Source organism: Acomys minous (assembly GCF_964271855.1).
Source record: "Acomys minous genome assembly, chromosome: 6".
Lineage (NCBI taxonomy): Eukaryota > Metazoa > Chordata > Mammalia > Rodentia > Muridae > Acomys > Acomys minous.
In genome coordinates this window covers 125,503,802-125,519,005 of record NC_140487.1, presented here as the reverse complement: position 1 = coordinate 125,519,005, position 15,204 = coordinate 125,503,802, and the positions used below count along the sequence as shown (strand labels likewise).

The 15,204-nt window shown below is 51.1% G+C and overlaps 1 protein-coding gene across 1 annotated transcript in view; it reads right to left on the bottom strand.

The window, feature by feature from the left end:
- Positions 1-15,004, bottom strand: part of DNAJC11 (DnaJ heat shock protein family (Hsp40) member C11) — a 46,774-nt gene extending 31,770 nt beyond the window's left edge. Inside the window, exon 1 of the mRNA XM_084786888.1 lies at positions 14,850-15,004. Coding sequence (XP_084643014.1) covers positions 14,850-14,921 — 72 coding nt within the window. The 5' untranslated portion in view covers positions 14,922-15,004. The remainder of the gene's footprint in view (positions 1-14,849) is intronic.
- Positions 15,005-15,204: the final 200 nt, after the last annotated feature.

Here is a 15,204-nt window from a genome sequence, read left to right as displayed (position 1 = left end):
ACAGAGGCCAGAAGAGGGAGATGTAGCTCTTTGAAGCCAGGGTTACAGGTGGCTCTGAGCTGCCAACAAGGATGCTAGGGTCCTCTGGAAGAGCAGCACGCACTCTTAGCTGCTGAGTCATCTGTCCAGCCCTGCAACAGAACTTAAAAGATGGACACTACACCAAGAATTATTCCTATCCCCTCATGAAATCAGAAGCCTGGTACAGGAAACACCATAATCTGTGGCTACTAAACAACCCACCACTCAGCTTTCAGGGATCAAAGAAGGAATCATAGGGTGGGTTAAATACTTAAAGCACAGGAAAACAAAATAAAATATGCCAAAACCTACAGGATGAAAGGAAGGCAGTGCTAGAGTAGTCTGTAACTACCACATGAAAGCCGTGCAGCAGGGCAGGAGAGTGGCTCAGCCATGAAGGCCAGGGCTCAGACGCCAGCGGTCACGTGATGAATTGCTCATTCCTCCCACCCTCTTGTAGCCTCTGGGAGTACACAGGTACATTTACCCACACCCACAAATGTATGCACACATCCATCCACATAACTAACTAGCTAACTAACTAATCACCACCACCACCACCACCACCACCACCACCACCATCAAGAAGCCAGGCATGGCAGAATTCCAGCACTCAGGAGAACTGGTTACAAGTTTAAGGCAGTGTTTTGTTTGTTTGTTTGTTGTTTTTAAAGATTTATTTATTATGTATACAGTGCACATTAAATCACATTGTAGATGGTTGTGAGCCACCATGTGGTTTCTGGGATTTGAACTCAGGACCTCTGGAAGAGCAGTCAGGGCTCTTAACCTCTGAGCCATCTCTCCAGCCCCCAGTGTTTGGTTTTTATTTTTTGACACATAACAAATTCTACCCAGCTAAGGTAGACTAACCCTGTGTCAAAAAATAAAAACCAAACACTGCGTTGCCGCAGCCTCCTGCCCCCATCTGGGCTGCAGCTCAGCGGTGCGCAGCATCTCGGCACACACAGGACTAGGTATGGGCTCCAGCACCCCAAGCTGCAGCACCAACAGCACGAAGTGTCAGTCAGCATCCAACCTTACCACCTGAGGAATGCCCTCCAAAGTCTTCAGAAGCTTGGGCCCCAGAGCTAATGCTAGGCTTGCTGCACGTCCCACGGTCACAGTGGCCTTGGAAGAGATCAGGACCCTAGCTGCTCTAGCTCTCTGCCATCACCACTCAGCTGCTACACGGGTTTCATTACCACACGAGGTAGCTGCTGCTATGTCCTCTTGTCCTGCAAACAAGCTACAGCAACCTCTTGTTCTTCATAGTGCACAGGCTCAAGTATTTTACTATAGTAGCAGAAAATTGTCTAACAAACAAACAAACTAAATGAAGAAAACTTTAAAAGACGAAATTACAAAGGGAGGATAGGCTCACAACTAGTGCAGATACGGAGTCAGAAACCAGGCAAGGCGTGGCACGTCATGCTGGGAACCCTCCACTCAAGAGACAGAGGAGGAGGCCTGCATGAATTCTGGGCTAGCCTGGGCTATAAAGTAAGACGCTCCCTGTTTCAAAAGGACAAATTATTGAACAAAATCACCCAACAAAGAGCCCTAACATCACAGGCTAATTTTTCCAAACATTTTCTAGAAAATGAAAAGAACGCTTTTAAACATTCTGTAAGGCTGGTTGGTATCCCCCACACCAAAGCCTTCTCCAAAGAAAGCCCGTGTCCTGGGGGGGCTGCAGCACACTCAACATCAGGCACAGATAGCCCGTGTCCTGGGTGGGCTGCGGCACACTCAACCTCAGGCACAGACAGCCGTGTCCTGGGTGGGCTGCGGCACACTCAACCTCAGGCACAGACAGCCGTGTCCTGGGTGGGCTGCGGCACACTCAACCTCAGGCACAGACAGCCGTGTCCTGGGTGAGCTGCGGCACACTCAACATCAGGTACAGACAGCCGTGTCCTGGGTGGGCTGCGGCACACTCAACATCAGGCACAGACACCAAGTAATAGAGGTGGCTCTGTGGTGAGGGCGCTTGTTGTACAAGCTGGGAGGTCTGCCATCCAGAGCCCACTGTGACGAGAACCAGCTCTGATGTGCTGGTGCAACAAACCCACGTGCACACCCCCTCCCCCTCCACACCCATACACCTCACCCCAAATGTACCACACTTCACACACACACACTACCCTCAAACCCCACATGCACCAACCCCTCCCCCCACCACACATGAACCCTCTACCTCCACTGCCACCTCACACTGTAAGATCTGGAACAAGGCATAGGTGTCTTTCTGATCAACAAAGTGCTAGCCAGAACAATTATGCAAGATGAAGGAACACAGACACTCAATTCAGGATGACACACCCTACTTACGGAACAGCCCCAAACTATACAGGGACACACACCTGATACAACTTGAACACAATTTTCATACAACAACAGAACACACAAAACAACTGGCATTTTCATAGACAGAGAAAAAGAATAACCTGAAAAGGAAATAAAAACACACACAGAAAGACACCTCATAGTAAGGGACAGAGAACACCAAATGTTAGCACAAGCACTACAGATGCAGCCACGCCCTGTCACCAACACAGTGAGACGGTCACATTGATAGTCTAGGCTGGCCTCAAACCTCAAAGGTTCCTCTCCACCTTAAATTTTTTTTTTAACCACATTTTCTGTGTGTGTGCACACATGAACACATGACAGAGCACATCTATGGGTCAAAGGACAGTTTTCTGGAGTTTTCTCTCATTCCAGCATGTGGGTCCTGTGGGAAACGGAGAATCAAACTCAGGTACCAACAAGAGCCTTTCACTGGGCAATACTGGCAGCCTAGGTTTCCCATCTTTATTGCTTGTTTGTGTTTCTCCCTTTGAGATGGTTGAACACCTGAGGCTGGAAGTGACAAACGACAACCTAGAACTAGTGACGTGTATACAGCCCCGGGAGCTGCAGTGCCACCATATGCCAGGCGCACAGGCAGTAACAGGTGGTGGCAGGTGCACAATGGCCACACTATGCTTGCTCTTTCATTCTCCTACTTTCTTTGAGACAGGGTCTCTGTGTAGCCAAGGCTGTCCTGGAACTCTCTGTATAGACCAGGCCTAAAGCCCACCGAGATTGGCCTGCCTGTCTCCCAAGTGCTTGAGGTTAAAGGAGCGAGCACGCCACCGTGCTGGGCCGTGCTGATGTTCTTGATTCAGCGCTGTGCAGACCGAACAGAGCTTGCTCAGCACAGTCAACTCAAGCACACACCACTTTAGGAAGAACGAAGCTGCGAGGCTTTCTCTCTCTGAAGCCTGTATCCCTACTGACTAGGTGAACTCTACCTAATTACCACAACTGAAGACCCATCGCTGCCTCTATGTTCCACGACACTCTGCTGAGAAACAACGCAAAACAGAACACCAAAAAGCACACATTGGCTAGTCAAGGCCTGAGAAGAAGCTGATTTGGAACAGTGAACAGCACGTCCTTCTGGGCAAATAGGCGCGTTCTGTGGAGGAGCCACAGCTCACTGTCACCAGTAGATACTGACTGTAGAGACTAAACCGTGCACTCCTGGGGCTGGGAAGAAGCCCGCAGCTGACGCCAGCTCGCTCAGCCCTCCCTTCCGTAGTGCGTCCTCCTCACATGTGGCCCCTGCACATGCTAAGAGCATCTGCCTGCCCAGCACAGCCTTCTCTTTTCCTTCCACTGCGCATGCCCTGGATGTCTGCCTCATTCAGCCTCTGTGAGATTCTACACCGTGGGCAGAGGGACTTATCCACAGCCAGGGGGAAGAACCTGGCAAGGAGGAAAAGATGGAAGGCATGGGACTAGCCTCTACGCCCTGCAGAATGTAGCTGTGCGTGGCTGCCAAAGCGAACAGTGTGCAAAAAGCCCCACCCATGGGAAACTTGTTTTCTTTTACGGACACCATTACTGTGCTGGCACAAAAGATGACAAACAGGCAACCTTTCCCAGCGCAGCAAAGAACCCGAGAGCCAGACAATCAATATCTGCCAGATGGAAAAGGCCAAACCCAGCAGGAAGAGCGATGTCCCCTCTCCCAGGTGCTCTCCACAGGTCTGCACAGATGCCCAAGCCTCACCACTCTGAGGCCAGAGCATCACTGTATGTGAGTGGCCTTTTTCCTCTTGTATCCAACCTTAGGCAATTTTTGCAAGCAAAAGTACAGACTTTCCAAAACAAAGATGAAGACATCGCTACCTTCAGGAGACAACAAGCTCCTCAAGCGATATGAAGGCTGAACCTCCAACTTGAGCCTCAACTCAAGGGCACTGGGACCTCGGAGATGGTGCAGTAGATGTGGCACTTGCTGCGCAAGTTTGAGGGCCAGAGCTCAGATCCTTGGTACCGTATAAGCTGCAGGTGGGTGTGGCAGCCTGCTTGAAACCGGTACTCAGGAGACAGAACCATGACCCCCACAGCAAGATGGCTACCTAAACACCTGAATCAGCAAGCTCTGGGTTCAACAGCCACATCAACTCCTGGCCACAAGACACCCACAGGAACACACATACACACAACACAGAACAAAACAAGAACTCAGGGTAGGTGTTCCATAAAGTAAAATATAACAGGAGGCTACCTGATGCATACCGCTCCTGTTAGCAGGGTGAGTGGGTGATGTCAGCTAGGCTCTGGGTACCACTAAAGACACACAAAATGGTCGCTACCTTCAGGAGACAACAAACTAGATGTGGTTCCATTCGTAACACCCATGAACAAGGGCTGTAGAAATGGTTCAGCAGTTAAAAGCTCTTGCAGTGCTCTGGCAGAGGACCCAGGGCAGGTCCCAGCACCCACGCCTGGCAGTTCACAACCACCTGTGACTCTAGCTCTACGAGCATCCAACCCTACACATATAAAACATGAAATTAAAAAAAAAAGGGGGGGGGGAGACCAATGTACATAGGGACTTAACCTGGCAGTAGGAAAGAAATGCTACATTAGTGGCACAGAAGTTAAGGAAAAGAGATGTAAGTTGGACATGAGGTGACTTTAACTTGCATCAGGTCCTTAAGAGAGGCTGAGGCAGGCTGGAGAGGTGGCTCAGCGGTTAAGAGCACTGACTGCTCTTCCAGAGGTCATGAGTTCAATTCCCAGCAACCACATGGTGGCTCTCGACCCTCGATAATGTGATCTGATACTGTCCTCTGGCCTGCAAGTGCACATTCAGGCAGAGCTCTGTATACATAATAATAAATAAATAAATCTTAAAAAAAAATAAAAGAGAGGCTGAGGCGTACCACCAGAAAAAAGACCCAAGGAAGCAAGTTGCTAGAAAGTGCATCTGGGCACAGCAAGATTTGAACACACTGGTAAGAGGTAGGAAGGCATCAGGCAGCTGGTAACTTGGACATCTGTCCGTCTGCTCATTCCTTTAGTAAACACTTAGGAACAGTCCTGCGCTGTTCAACAACAGGGATGTATTGCAGAAATGCCTTGGCTGTCCTGGACTTGAACTGTAGACCAGGCTGGCCTCAGACTCATGGGGACCCACCTGCCTTTGCCTCCTGAGTGCTGGGATTAAAGGACAGTCAAGGCTACACAGAGAAACCCTGTCTCAAAAAACAAAACCAACCAAACAAACAAAAAAGAAACGGAGGCAAGAGGATTTGGGAGTTCAAAGCCATCCTCCAGTACTTAGAGAGTTCATAACACAGCCTAGGATACATGAGATGCAAAAGAAAGGAGGGGGAGGTGGGTACAAAAATACTGTGTTCAGGTAGGAGGGACGGCTCAAGGGCAGAGCCTGTGCTTAGCCTGGGTTCTGCAATGAGCCCATACTGTCTGTCAATATTAACCTGACAGCTTGTGGAAACAGACAGAAGCCAAAGTCATAGAGACCTGAGGAAACAGCAAGCGGGGTTCAGAGTTGAGCTGAGGGGGGAGGGAGTGGATCTAGACGCTGGAGGAACTCTGTTCAGCTTACTTCCAAGACAGGCTCAGACTGAAGGTGTGCAATTACTCAAGGCTCACTGCTGACCCACCACAGCCGTCCTGGAGAGGGGCTGACGTGTGTGGGCCACGGAGTAACTGGAGGATCGCTCAGGCCTGGAGGAGGGTGTGGACCTAACTTTCTCCTAGGCACGATGTCCAGAAGGCAGAGGGTGAGACTCGGGGCTGATGGAGATGGAAACAGAGTCAGCTGGGGAGGACAGACAGGGGAAGAGAGCCTGAGGAGGGCAGAGTGGACGCATGCGCAAAGCGCCACAGGCCCTGCACAGACCTCCAGTCTCCACGGCTCTCACTGGCCACTGCAGTGTAATGGACAGCATGTGGGTTGGTTTCAGAAGCCTCAGTTTACAAATAAAATGACCAAGGATGATAAAAGATAAAATCGGCTTGGCCTGACGGTACAGCTCTGAAATATAATGAGAGACTCTATCTTAAAAATAAACAAAAAGTTTAAAAAGAGGGCTAGATATAGCTTGGTGGTGAGGCAGGTGTCTGCCATACAGGGCCTTAGGCGAAACCCCTACTATCATAGAAATAAACAAACACACCATCAAATGACTTGTCTTAGTTGGTTCTGGATTCCCAAGCAGGAGCTAGCTAGAAGTTAATAATGTGTGTGTGCTTTGGCTCCAAGAAAATGCAAGGCAATATAGAGGGGCGTGCCAGGGACTCACCCACATGTTTAAGTGGTTAATTACAGCACACACACACACCCTTGGAGACAATCTTTCTTTTTCTGTTTTTGTTGAAATCTTACGGTATAGACATGGCTGGCCTTATATTCGCAGCAGTCCTTGCAATCTGGCTCAAGTGCTGGGATCACAGGTGCACATCTAGCCAGTTCTCCAAACATCCCCGGCTGAACCTGGCTCCCAATTCCAGCCCCTACTTTCCCCTGTGCCACTACACTCAACTTTTTATTTTTATCCCCTGCCCCAGAGAAGGCAGGCCGACTGGCTTGTGCACCTGTACAGGAAGTATCAGACAGGCGCCACACTTCACAGCCTTGCGAGCAGTGAACGTGCCTGACTCTAAGGATGAAGAAACAGGTTCAGACAGGGCATGTCACCCCCTCACCCCCAGTACGGCTGCCTTACGGCACACTTGACCACGTGCCAGAGTCTGTCTTCATTAAAGCTGGGTTTCACACACACCCTTTGAGACGCCATTACAATTTGTGTGCACTCTAAAGGCATCACCAACAAATGCTCCGAGGAGCTCGGTGTTCAAGGTGTTAGGCTGTGTCCAAGCTTCGTCACTAAGGTCAGGAGGGGTCAAGTGGACGTACCACATCTCACATGACTGCCTCCTCCAGCCATTTCTACACTTTTGGATCAAGAAACGGGCAACCTATGAAGGAGAAAGGAGCAAGGGGCTCAAGAGGACTCTGGCTCCTGCTTAGCAGCGTTAGAGAAAACCCACAAGACTCCCAAGGTACAACACCCTCAAGACAGCAACACAAGCCTGACCAGTAGTCAGCAATGACAAGATTCTAAATAAAAAAGTACCATTCTCTGTGCCCAGTGGCACAAGCCTGAAGTCTCAGCGACCCTGGAAGCTGAGCAAAAGGATCAAGGGCTGGCGACGTGCTGAGACCAAAGGCGGAAAAGGGGACAGGGTAGTTCAGTGGGAGGGACCTGCCCAGAATTGGAAACTGGTGTTGTTGGTTTAAAGGCAGGGCACACATGACCCTTAAAGTTCACGGGGACACTCTGCCCTCCAGCACCGACTTCCAAGGTCATTTCAAGGACAGAAACCTCTCTGCAGAGACACCTGGGTTTTATTACTATTCCTGGTCACGCCTGCATATTTTTCTAGCGCCCTTAAGACACCACAGCAAACGAACAGGTTTTGTAACATGCTCCAGATGTCCAGTGGAAGGGACTTGTGGGGGTCCGCCTTCCCCTTAGGAGCTTCATCTGCTTCAGGCAGCTCAGGTACACTCCTCGGGGCTCTCTCTCTTAGCTCGGCATTTTCCTTCTGGAGAGTTCTCTGGCTTCTACACAGCAGGAGGGCACACTGTGTGTCCAGACACAACAGTTCAGGAGGCTCAAGGCGGCTGCTCCTCTCAGAGTGGAACAGAGGTGTGTCCTTACAGCATCAATGAAGCCACAATATTCCCAGCGGCCACCTCTCCCTTTTAGACCTGTGCCTGCACTTCTTTAAAACGTGTGTTCAACTCATCAATCTGTTTAGTTGTTTTAAATCCTTATTTGAACAAGAAAGGTAGAAATGAAATAAGCAAAATTAAAACAGATGCTTAGTAAAAGTAAACGCCCAGCTCCATAGCTAAGCAAAGTGGGCTGCTAAAGGCTCCATATTTTCTTCTCTATTGTTTTATTACAAATTTACAATAAACACAAAAGCTTTCAATTGAAATCTAAGAGAAAAGGAAAGTGTTTGGCTGGGTAATGCAAAACCAAAGCATAAAAATTTCAAGAAGCCATTACTGAAATGTCCACAGCAGGAAGGTATTAACTGGCTTCTGGTTCATTAACAAAGCCAATTTAACTCTGTATTGTTGGCTAAGTACATTGAGATGTCATTGAACCTGGCCTGGCATCCTCCACGGCGCTCCACTCCACAGGCAGCCTCTCTCAGATCCACCCCCTAGTCCTCCCAGCCACCCCATGCTCCTCACCTCCTCTCAGCCTGCCTGTCTCTCTGGAGCATCTCTGCATCCCCCTCCGTCTGTGCCTGCTCTCCCCTCTGCGGTACAGTCTGGCTCAGGCTTACCTCCAGCGGAGCCCTCACCCCAAGTCAGCTCTGCAGGAAGTGCAGCCCTGAAGACAGCAAGCCTCTGAGGAGGAAGAAACTCAGCACTTTGGACAGAAAGGAGCACAGAGAAGCTGGGGCGCACAGAACCTCACCTTAGCGTACGCTCTGGCATAACCTCTCTCTTCTGGTGGACTGGAGATGGAACCCTGGTCCTTGTGCACTCGACACACCCACCCTACCCTGAGTTCTGTTCCCAGCACTGATTTCCAGCAGTACAACAGATGAGCAACTTAGTCAGCACAAGGCACACTCAGGCTGTCCACACACACACACTTTTTTTTTGGTCTTCTGACACAGAGTCTCATGTGGCACAGGGTATCTCAAACTCAATTTAGAACAGATGTGGACCTTGAACTCCTGACCTTCTTGTCTTTCCCCTCCGAATCCTGGGACGACAGGCATGCCTCACCATGCTATGCCTCAGTCTTCATGATTAACTGAACCTCTAACAAACAGCAGCTGGCTGTCTACTTATGCCAAGCACGTCATACCATGCTTACCCAAACGGCGATGTGTATGGCGCTACCCTAGCTTACAGTAAGTCTTAACGCATGGTCATTCATTGTATGTTAGCGACTTTATTATTTATTTGAGACAGGTCTCACTCTGTAGCCTTGGCCGAACATGTAGGATAGGCTGGCCTGCCTCTGCCTCTGGGGTGCCACCATGCCCCGCCTGCTAGCCACATTTCTGTGTCAAAGAAAACAAGAACGGCATGTAAAGCAGCTTGGTGGGTAGTGGAGCTCACTGCCCAACCTGGTGACCTGAGGTGGAGCTCACTGCCCAACCTGATGACCTGAGGTGGAGCTCGCTGTCCAACCTGGTGACCTGAGGTGGAGCTCGCTGCCCAACCTGATGACCTGAGGTGGAGCTCGCTGCCCAACCTGGTGACCTGAGGTAGAGCTCGCTGCCTAACCTGGTGACCTGAGGTGGAGCTCGCTGCCCAACCTGGTGACCTGAGGTGGAGCTCGCTGCCTAACCTGATGACCTGAGGTGGAGCTTGCTGCCTAACCTGGTGATCTGAGGTGGAGCTCGATGCCTAACCTGGTGACCTGAGGTGGAGCTCGCTGCCCAACCTGGTGACCTGAGGTGGAGCTCGCTGCCCAACCTGGTGACCTGAGGTGGAGCTTGCTGCCTAACCTGGTGATCTGAGGTGGAGCTCGCTGCCTAACCTGGTGACCTGAGGTGGAGCTCGCTGCCTAACCTGATGACCTGAGGTGGAGCTCGCTGCCCAACCTGATGACCTGAGGTGGAGCTTGCTGCCTAACCTGATGACCTGAGGTGGAGCTCGCTGCCTAACCTGATGACCTGAGGTGGAGCTCGCTGCCCAACCTGGTGACCTGAGGTGGAGCTCGCTGCCCAACCTGGTGACCTGAGGTGGAGCTCGCTGCCTAACCTGATGACCTGAGGTGGAGCTCGCTGCCCAACCTGGTGACCTGAGGTGGAGCTCGCTGCCCAATCTGGTGACCTGAGCTCCCACACGATCAAAGGAGCGCTCCATGATGCACACACACAATAACCAACACACGTACTTAAAAACAAACAGAGCCAGGCATGGTGACGCATGCCTGTAATCCTAGCACTGGGGAGGCAGAGGCAGGAGGACTGCTGTAAGTTCAAGATCAGCCTGGTCTACAAAGTGAGCCCAGGACAGGCAAGGCTACACAGGGAAACTGTGTCTCGAAAAAACAAAAGCAAACCGGCAGAAAGGTTATGCAAAGCAGCAGAACTCTCACCAGGAACAGAAGGAACACAGGGCAGCACTCTGAAAGCCACAGCCCTGGGTCCCTCAGACCCAAAGCTCCCCAGCACAGCACTGCTCCACAGCCGAGCACCTGGCTGACAGAAAGAATATAGCTGTCTGGATAACTCTGGCTGTGAGCAGCCAGGCCTGGCCCTACATGCCCAGTGCAAGCATTTTCTCACACTCACTACTATGAATGCCACACTGTGAACATTATCTACATGGGAAATTCAAAGGCATCAACCCTAGACTTACCTCATGTGAGAACCAACTCCCGCAAGCTGTCTAACCTTCACGCAAGCAGCAAAACACCACACAGACACAACTAAGAAATGTTATGAAAACAAACCACAACAAAAGCAAAACCCTCCCAACAGCCCTGAAAAGGAGGCTGGCGGATTAAAACTACATTGATTAAAACCAGGGAGGTTTTTTGTTTTGTTTTGTTTTAAATTTTTTAAAAAGATGCATGTACACCAGAAGAGGGCACCAGATTTCACTATAGATGGTTGTGAGCCACCATGTGGTTACTGGGAATTGAACTTAGGACCTCTGGAAGAGCAGTCAGCGCTCTTAACCTCTGAGCCATCTCTCCAGCCCAAAACCAGTGAGTTTTTGATATAGGGTTTTGCTATGTAGAGCTGGCTGGTCTTGAACTCATGATAATCTTATTGCTTCCGAATGCATGGCTAAACTGAAATTCTTTAAAGTGTAACGTGACAGTGATAAAGAAGGAACCAGACTGTATTATTTAGGAGCAAACTAGTTTTAAATTACTTTGGCTAAGAATTCTATACAGGCTGGGTGTAGTGGTGCATGCCTTTAATCCCAGCACTCAGGAGGTAGAGACAGGTGGATCTCTGTGAGTTCGAAGCCAGCCTGGTCTATGGAGTGAGTCCAGGACAGCTAAGGTTACACAGAGAAACCCTGTCTCAAATAAGAAAGAAAGAAAGTAAGAAAGAAAGAAAGAAAGAAAGAAAGAAAGAAAGAAAGGAAGGAAGAAAGAAAGGAAGGAAGAAGAAAAAAAAAAAGCTGGAGAGTGGCTCAGTGGTTAAGAGCACTGTCTGTTCTTTCAGGGGTCCTGAGTTCAATTCCCAGCAAGCACATGGTGGCTCACAACCACCTACACCCTCTAAAGCCTCTTCTGGCACGCAGGTGTACATGTAGATAGAACACTCATATACATAAAAAATTCCATAGAAAGGGACCACAGAACAGCTCAGCAGTTAAGTACGCTTGCTGCTCTTGCAGAGAACAAAGGCTCAGTTCCCAATCCCTCATGGCAGCTCCCAGCTCTTCCAAGGAATGCGTGTGGTACACACATACACACTAATGTGCAACACTTAAACCTGAAAAAGAGGTTAACAAGCAATACATTTAATGCTAATTTGCTGTCAAAGAATTCTTTCTCCAAGTAGTTTGGAAAAAATTACCCCAGAAATCAGATGAGTTTGATTTTGGCCATGACCTTGCATCTTAACATCACAAACCCACAAAGCCAGCCTAGTTTGGGTGAGCTGGGCTAACGGTGAACCCACAAAGTCAGGCTGGTTTGGGTGAGCTGGGCTAACGGTGAACCCACAAAGTCAGGCTGGTTGGTGAGCTGGGCTAACAGTGAACCCACAAAGCCAGGCTGGTTGGTGAGTTGGGCTAACAGTGAACCCACAAAGCCAGGCTGGTTGGTGAGCTGGGCTAATGGTGACTCCCCAGGTGAGGACAGCAGAGACAGGGCCTCCCTCGGGGTCACAGGTTTGTTTACAGCAGATCTGGTGGTCCTGCTAGCCAGCGACCTCCGGGAACAGCACTGCAGACACACACGGCGCAGCTTAGAACCTGAGAAGGAGATTCTCAATGACTTTGTCTAATTTTCTTGTGCATGGAATTTTTTCTTCACTTTTTGATGAGGCATGGCCTCATGGAGCCCAGACTGGCCTAAGGATGAGCTCGGATGCCTAAGCCTCCTGCTCTACTTCCCAAGTGCCACCATGCTGGTCATGCAGGACGTACAGGACCCGGGACAGATTATGGCTTTGTGCTCATAATCTGTAACCCCAGTGTCCTGGTGTTACAGAGCCACTTCCGCTTGTGATTTCTAGGGAAGACAGAACTTGGTGGAATCCTGAGCATTTGAAGACGCCCTGTGAAGGTGCTTCCGGGTGCTGGGGTCAGAACTGGAAGCAAATACAGCACCTACTCAGAACTAACACAGACACACACACACACACAGGAGTACAAGAATTAAAATTCCAGTTGGGTGTGGTGGTGCACGTCTTTAATCCTAGCACTCAGGAGGCAGAGGCAAGCAGATCTTGTGAGTTTGAGGACAGCCCAGGCTACACAGAGAAACTCTGTCTTTTAAAAAAAAAAAAAGAGCCTTCTGTTTTGTTCTCCAGCTAAAGCATGTTATTTTAACTTCAGGTTTGAAAAAACAAAGTAAACAAAAACCTCTAGTCAACAAAATGTCATCACCCTCAGAGAGATGCAGGAGCCAGAGTCAGAATGCAGACATAGTGGCACTCAACACTAAATGTTGACAAAAACAGCACTAGACAGAGGCTTGTCTGGTAAGGGAGTGCCTGCTCTCACTGGCAAAGTAAAGCATTCCTTTAGAAGAAGTATTTCTTTGGCTCCTATCCCAGTGCAATAGCAATAAAAGGCCCTAAAATCCCAGGGGGTTCAAATGTCCTCCTGAACACCTAAGCTCTGGCAAACAGATCAATGTCTGCTCAACTGCTAACAACCCAGACTAGCTAGGAGTGTGAGGGATGTAAAACCAAACAAGCCGATTCCAGACAGGGTGGCTCCTTTAACCCCGTTGCTTCCTCAAGAACCAGGTAATGTCTGGGCACCCTGGCTCTTGCCTTTAATCCTAGCACCTGGAAGGCAGAGGCAGCCAGATCTCTGAGTTCAAGGCTGGCCTGGTCTACACAGTGAGTTCTAGGCCAGCCGGGGCTACACAGTGGGACCTGAGGCAGTGTCTCAAAAAACAAAACAACCCAGGGGAAAACTTACACTTTCACTCAACTGCTAAGTGAATAAGAGTCAAAGACACAATTTGCTCCAAGCCCGAGGGCTGTTCAGCTACAAATCCGGAATAAGAATCCCCGCCCCCCTACTCCTGTGGCCCGCTACAGTCTAACAACACCCGTTTCCGAAACACTTGTTTCTGTAGTAAGCCACGTGTTTTCTCCTGCAATGGAAGTCTAGGGCACTGATACAGCTGAGAAAGGCATCCTAGCTTGCCTATCACAATAAAGGGTTTTGTTGCATGTGACCTGGTAAACTGAGGCAGCAACAGAGTTCAAGAGCTGAGTTTCTGGAGCTGGAGTGCCCCAGGGATGAATTACACCTGTTTGTTCCCTCGGCTATAAATCCTGGAAGACACACCGCTGGAGTTTTTTCAGCAGGTGGCGCAGATCAACGTTTACTGACAACCGGACTAGCTTTGCTAAAGATAATCCAGTTCCGTTACTTTTGATCACTACCAGAAAATTTGAAAGACAGGATTGGGACTTGTCTGGCAAGGCTGGAAGTCTGGACCCAGGAGCCACAGACATCACTTCAGGCACCCTAAGGCCTGCCCTTGGAAGCCTTTCCGGAAAGCCATCTCTGACAGATCTCGACTGCTGACTAGCCATCGCGAATAAGGATCTACGAGAAATATACATGTGTCAGACGGTGAGCGCCTCTCGGGTGACTTTTTATTCTTCCCGTGGAGAGCAGCGGGTACCCACTTGACCTGGATGCTGAAGTCCGGGTCAGAGCGCGGGTGCGTCCCTGGCCTAGCACCTCTTGCTCATCCGCAGCCCCTTGAACTGAGGCTGGGGAGGTCCTGCTCCCGTTTCTAAGCGATGGTTCAAGGGATCGAAGGAGGGCACGGGAAGCTAGCCTCGGCGGCACCAGAGACGTCAGGGAGTCCAACTGAGCCCCAGAGAGGCTCCCAGGTGGCCTTGACCTTGGCGTCTCGGACTCGGTTTCCCCACTCGCTGGCTCGGGCCCACGACCCTAAGCCCTCGGCTAGGGCTGGTGTGTGCAGGGAGAACGTGGGGTTGGGGTCTCGGGGGGGGGGCCTGGGAACCCATTGCAACAGCTTTCCCCGAGGCCCTTGTCCCCCTCCGGCAAGTCCGTGGGCTCCACCCCGGCCTGGACGCGGAGCACAGGCCAGACGCTCGCCCCGCGCCAGGGCGCGAGGGTCGCGGCGGTACGGGCAGCTCGACGGCTGGCGGGCGCGCACAGCGGCGGGGTCACGCGGCCTCCCGGCCGGGCCGCCGCCTTCCCGGGGCCGCTGCGGGGCCACAGCCGCCCGTCCGACCCTCCAGAACCACTGGGCCGGGCCTCAGCCCCGCCGACGCCGCGCCGCGGGCCTCACCTCCCTGCGCACGTTCAGCAGTGAGTAATAGTCTTCATTGTCCAGCTCCTCCTCGCTCAAGGCCGTCGCCATCTTCGCAACCTTTCACCCCCGCCAAACCGGCGAGGCCGTGCCCAAGAGCGTCCAGCGCTGCGCGGCGCTCCCCGCGCGCGGCTCGGCGCACCACAGCGGCCCCTGGCGGCTCGGAGCCGCACGGCAGCCAGCCCTCGGGGACGCGCCTGCGCGCTGCGCCCCCGCGCGGCCGAGGCCGGAAGCTGGGGAGGCGGGAGGCCAGGAGACTTGTGTGTGTGTGTGTGTGTGTGTGTGTGTGTGTGTGTGTGTGTGTGTGTGTGTGTGTGTGTGTGTGTGTGTGTGT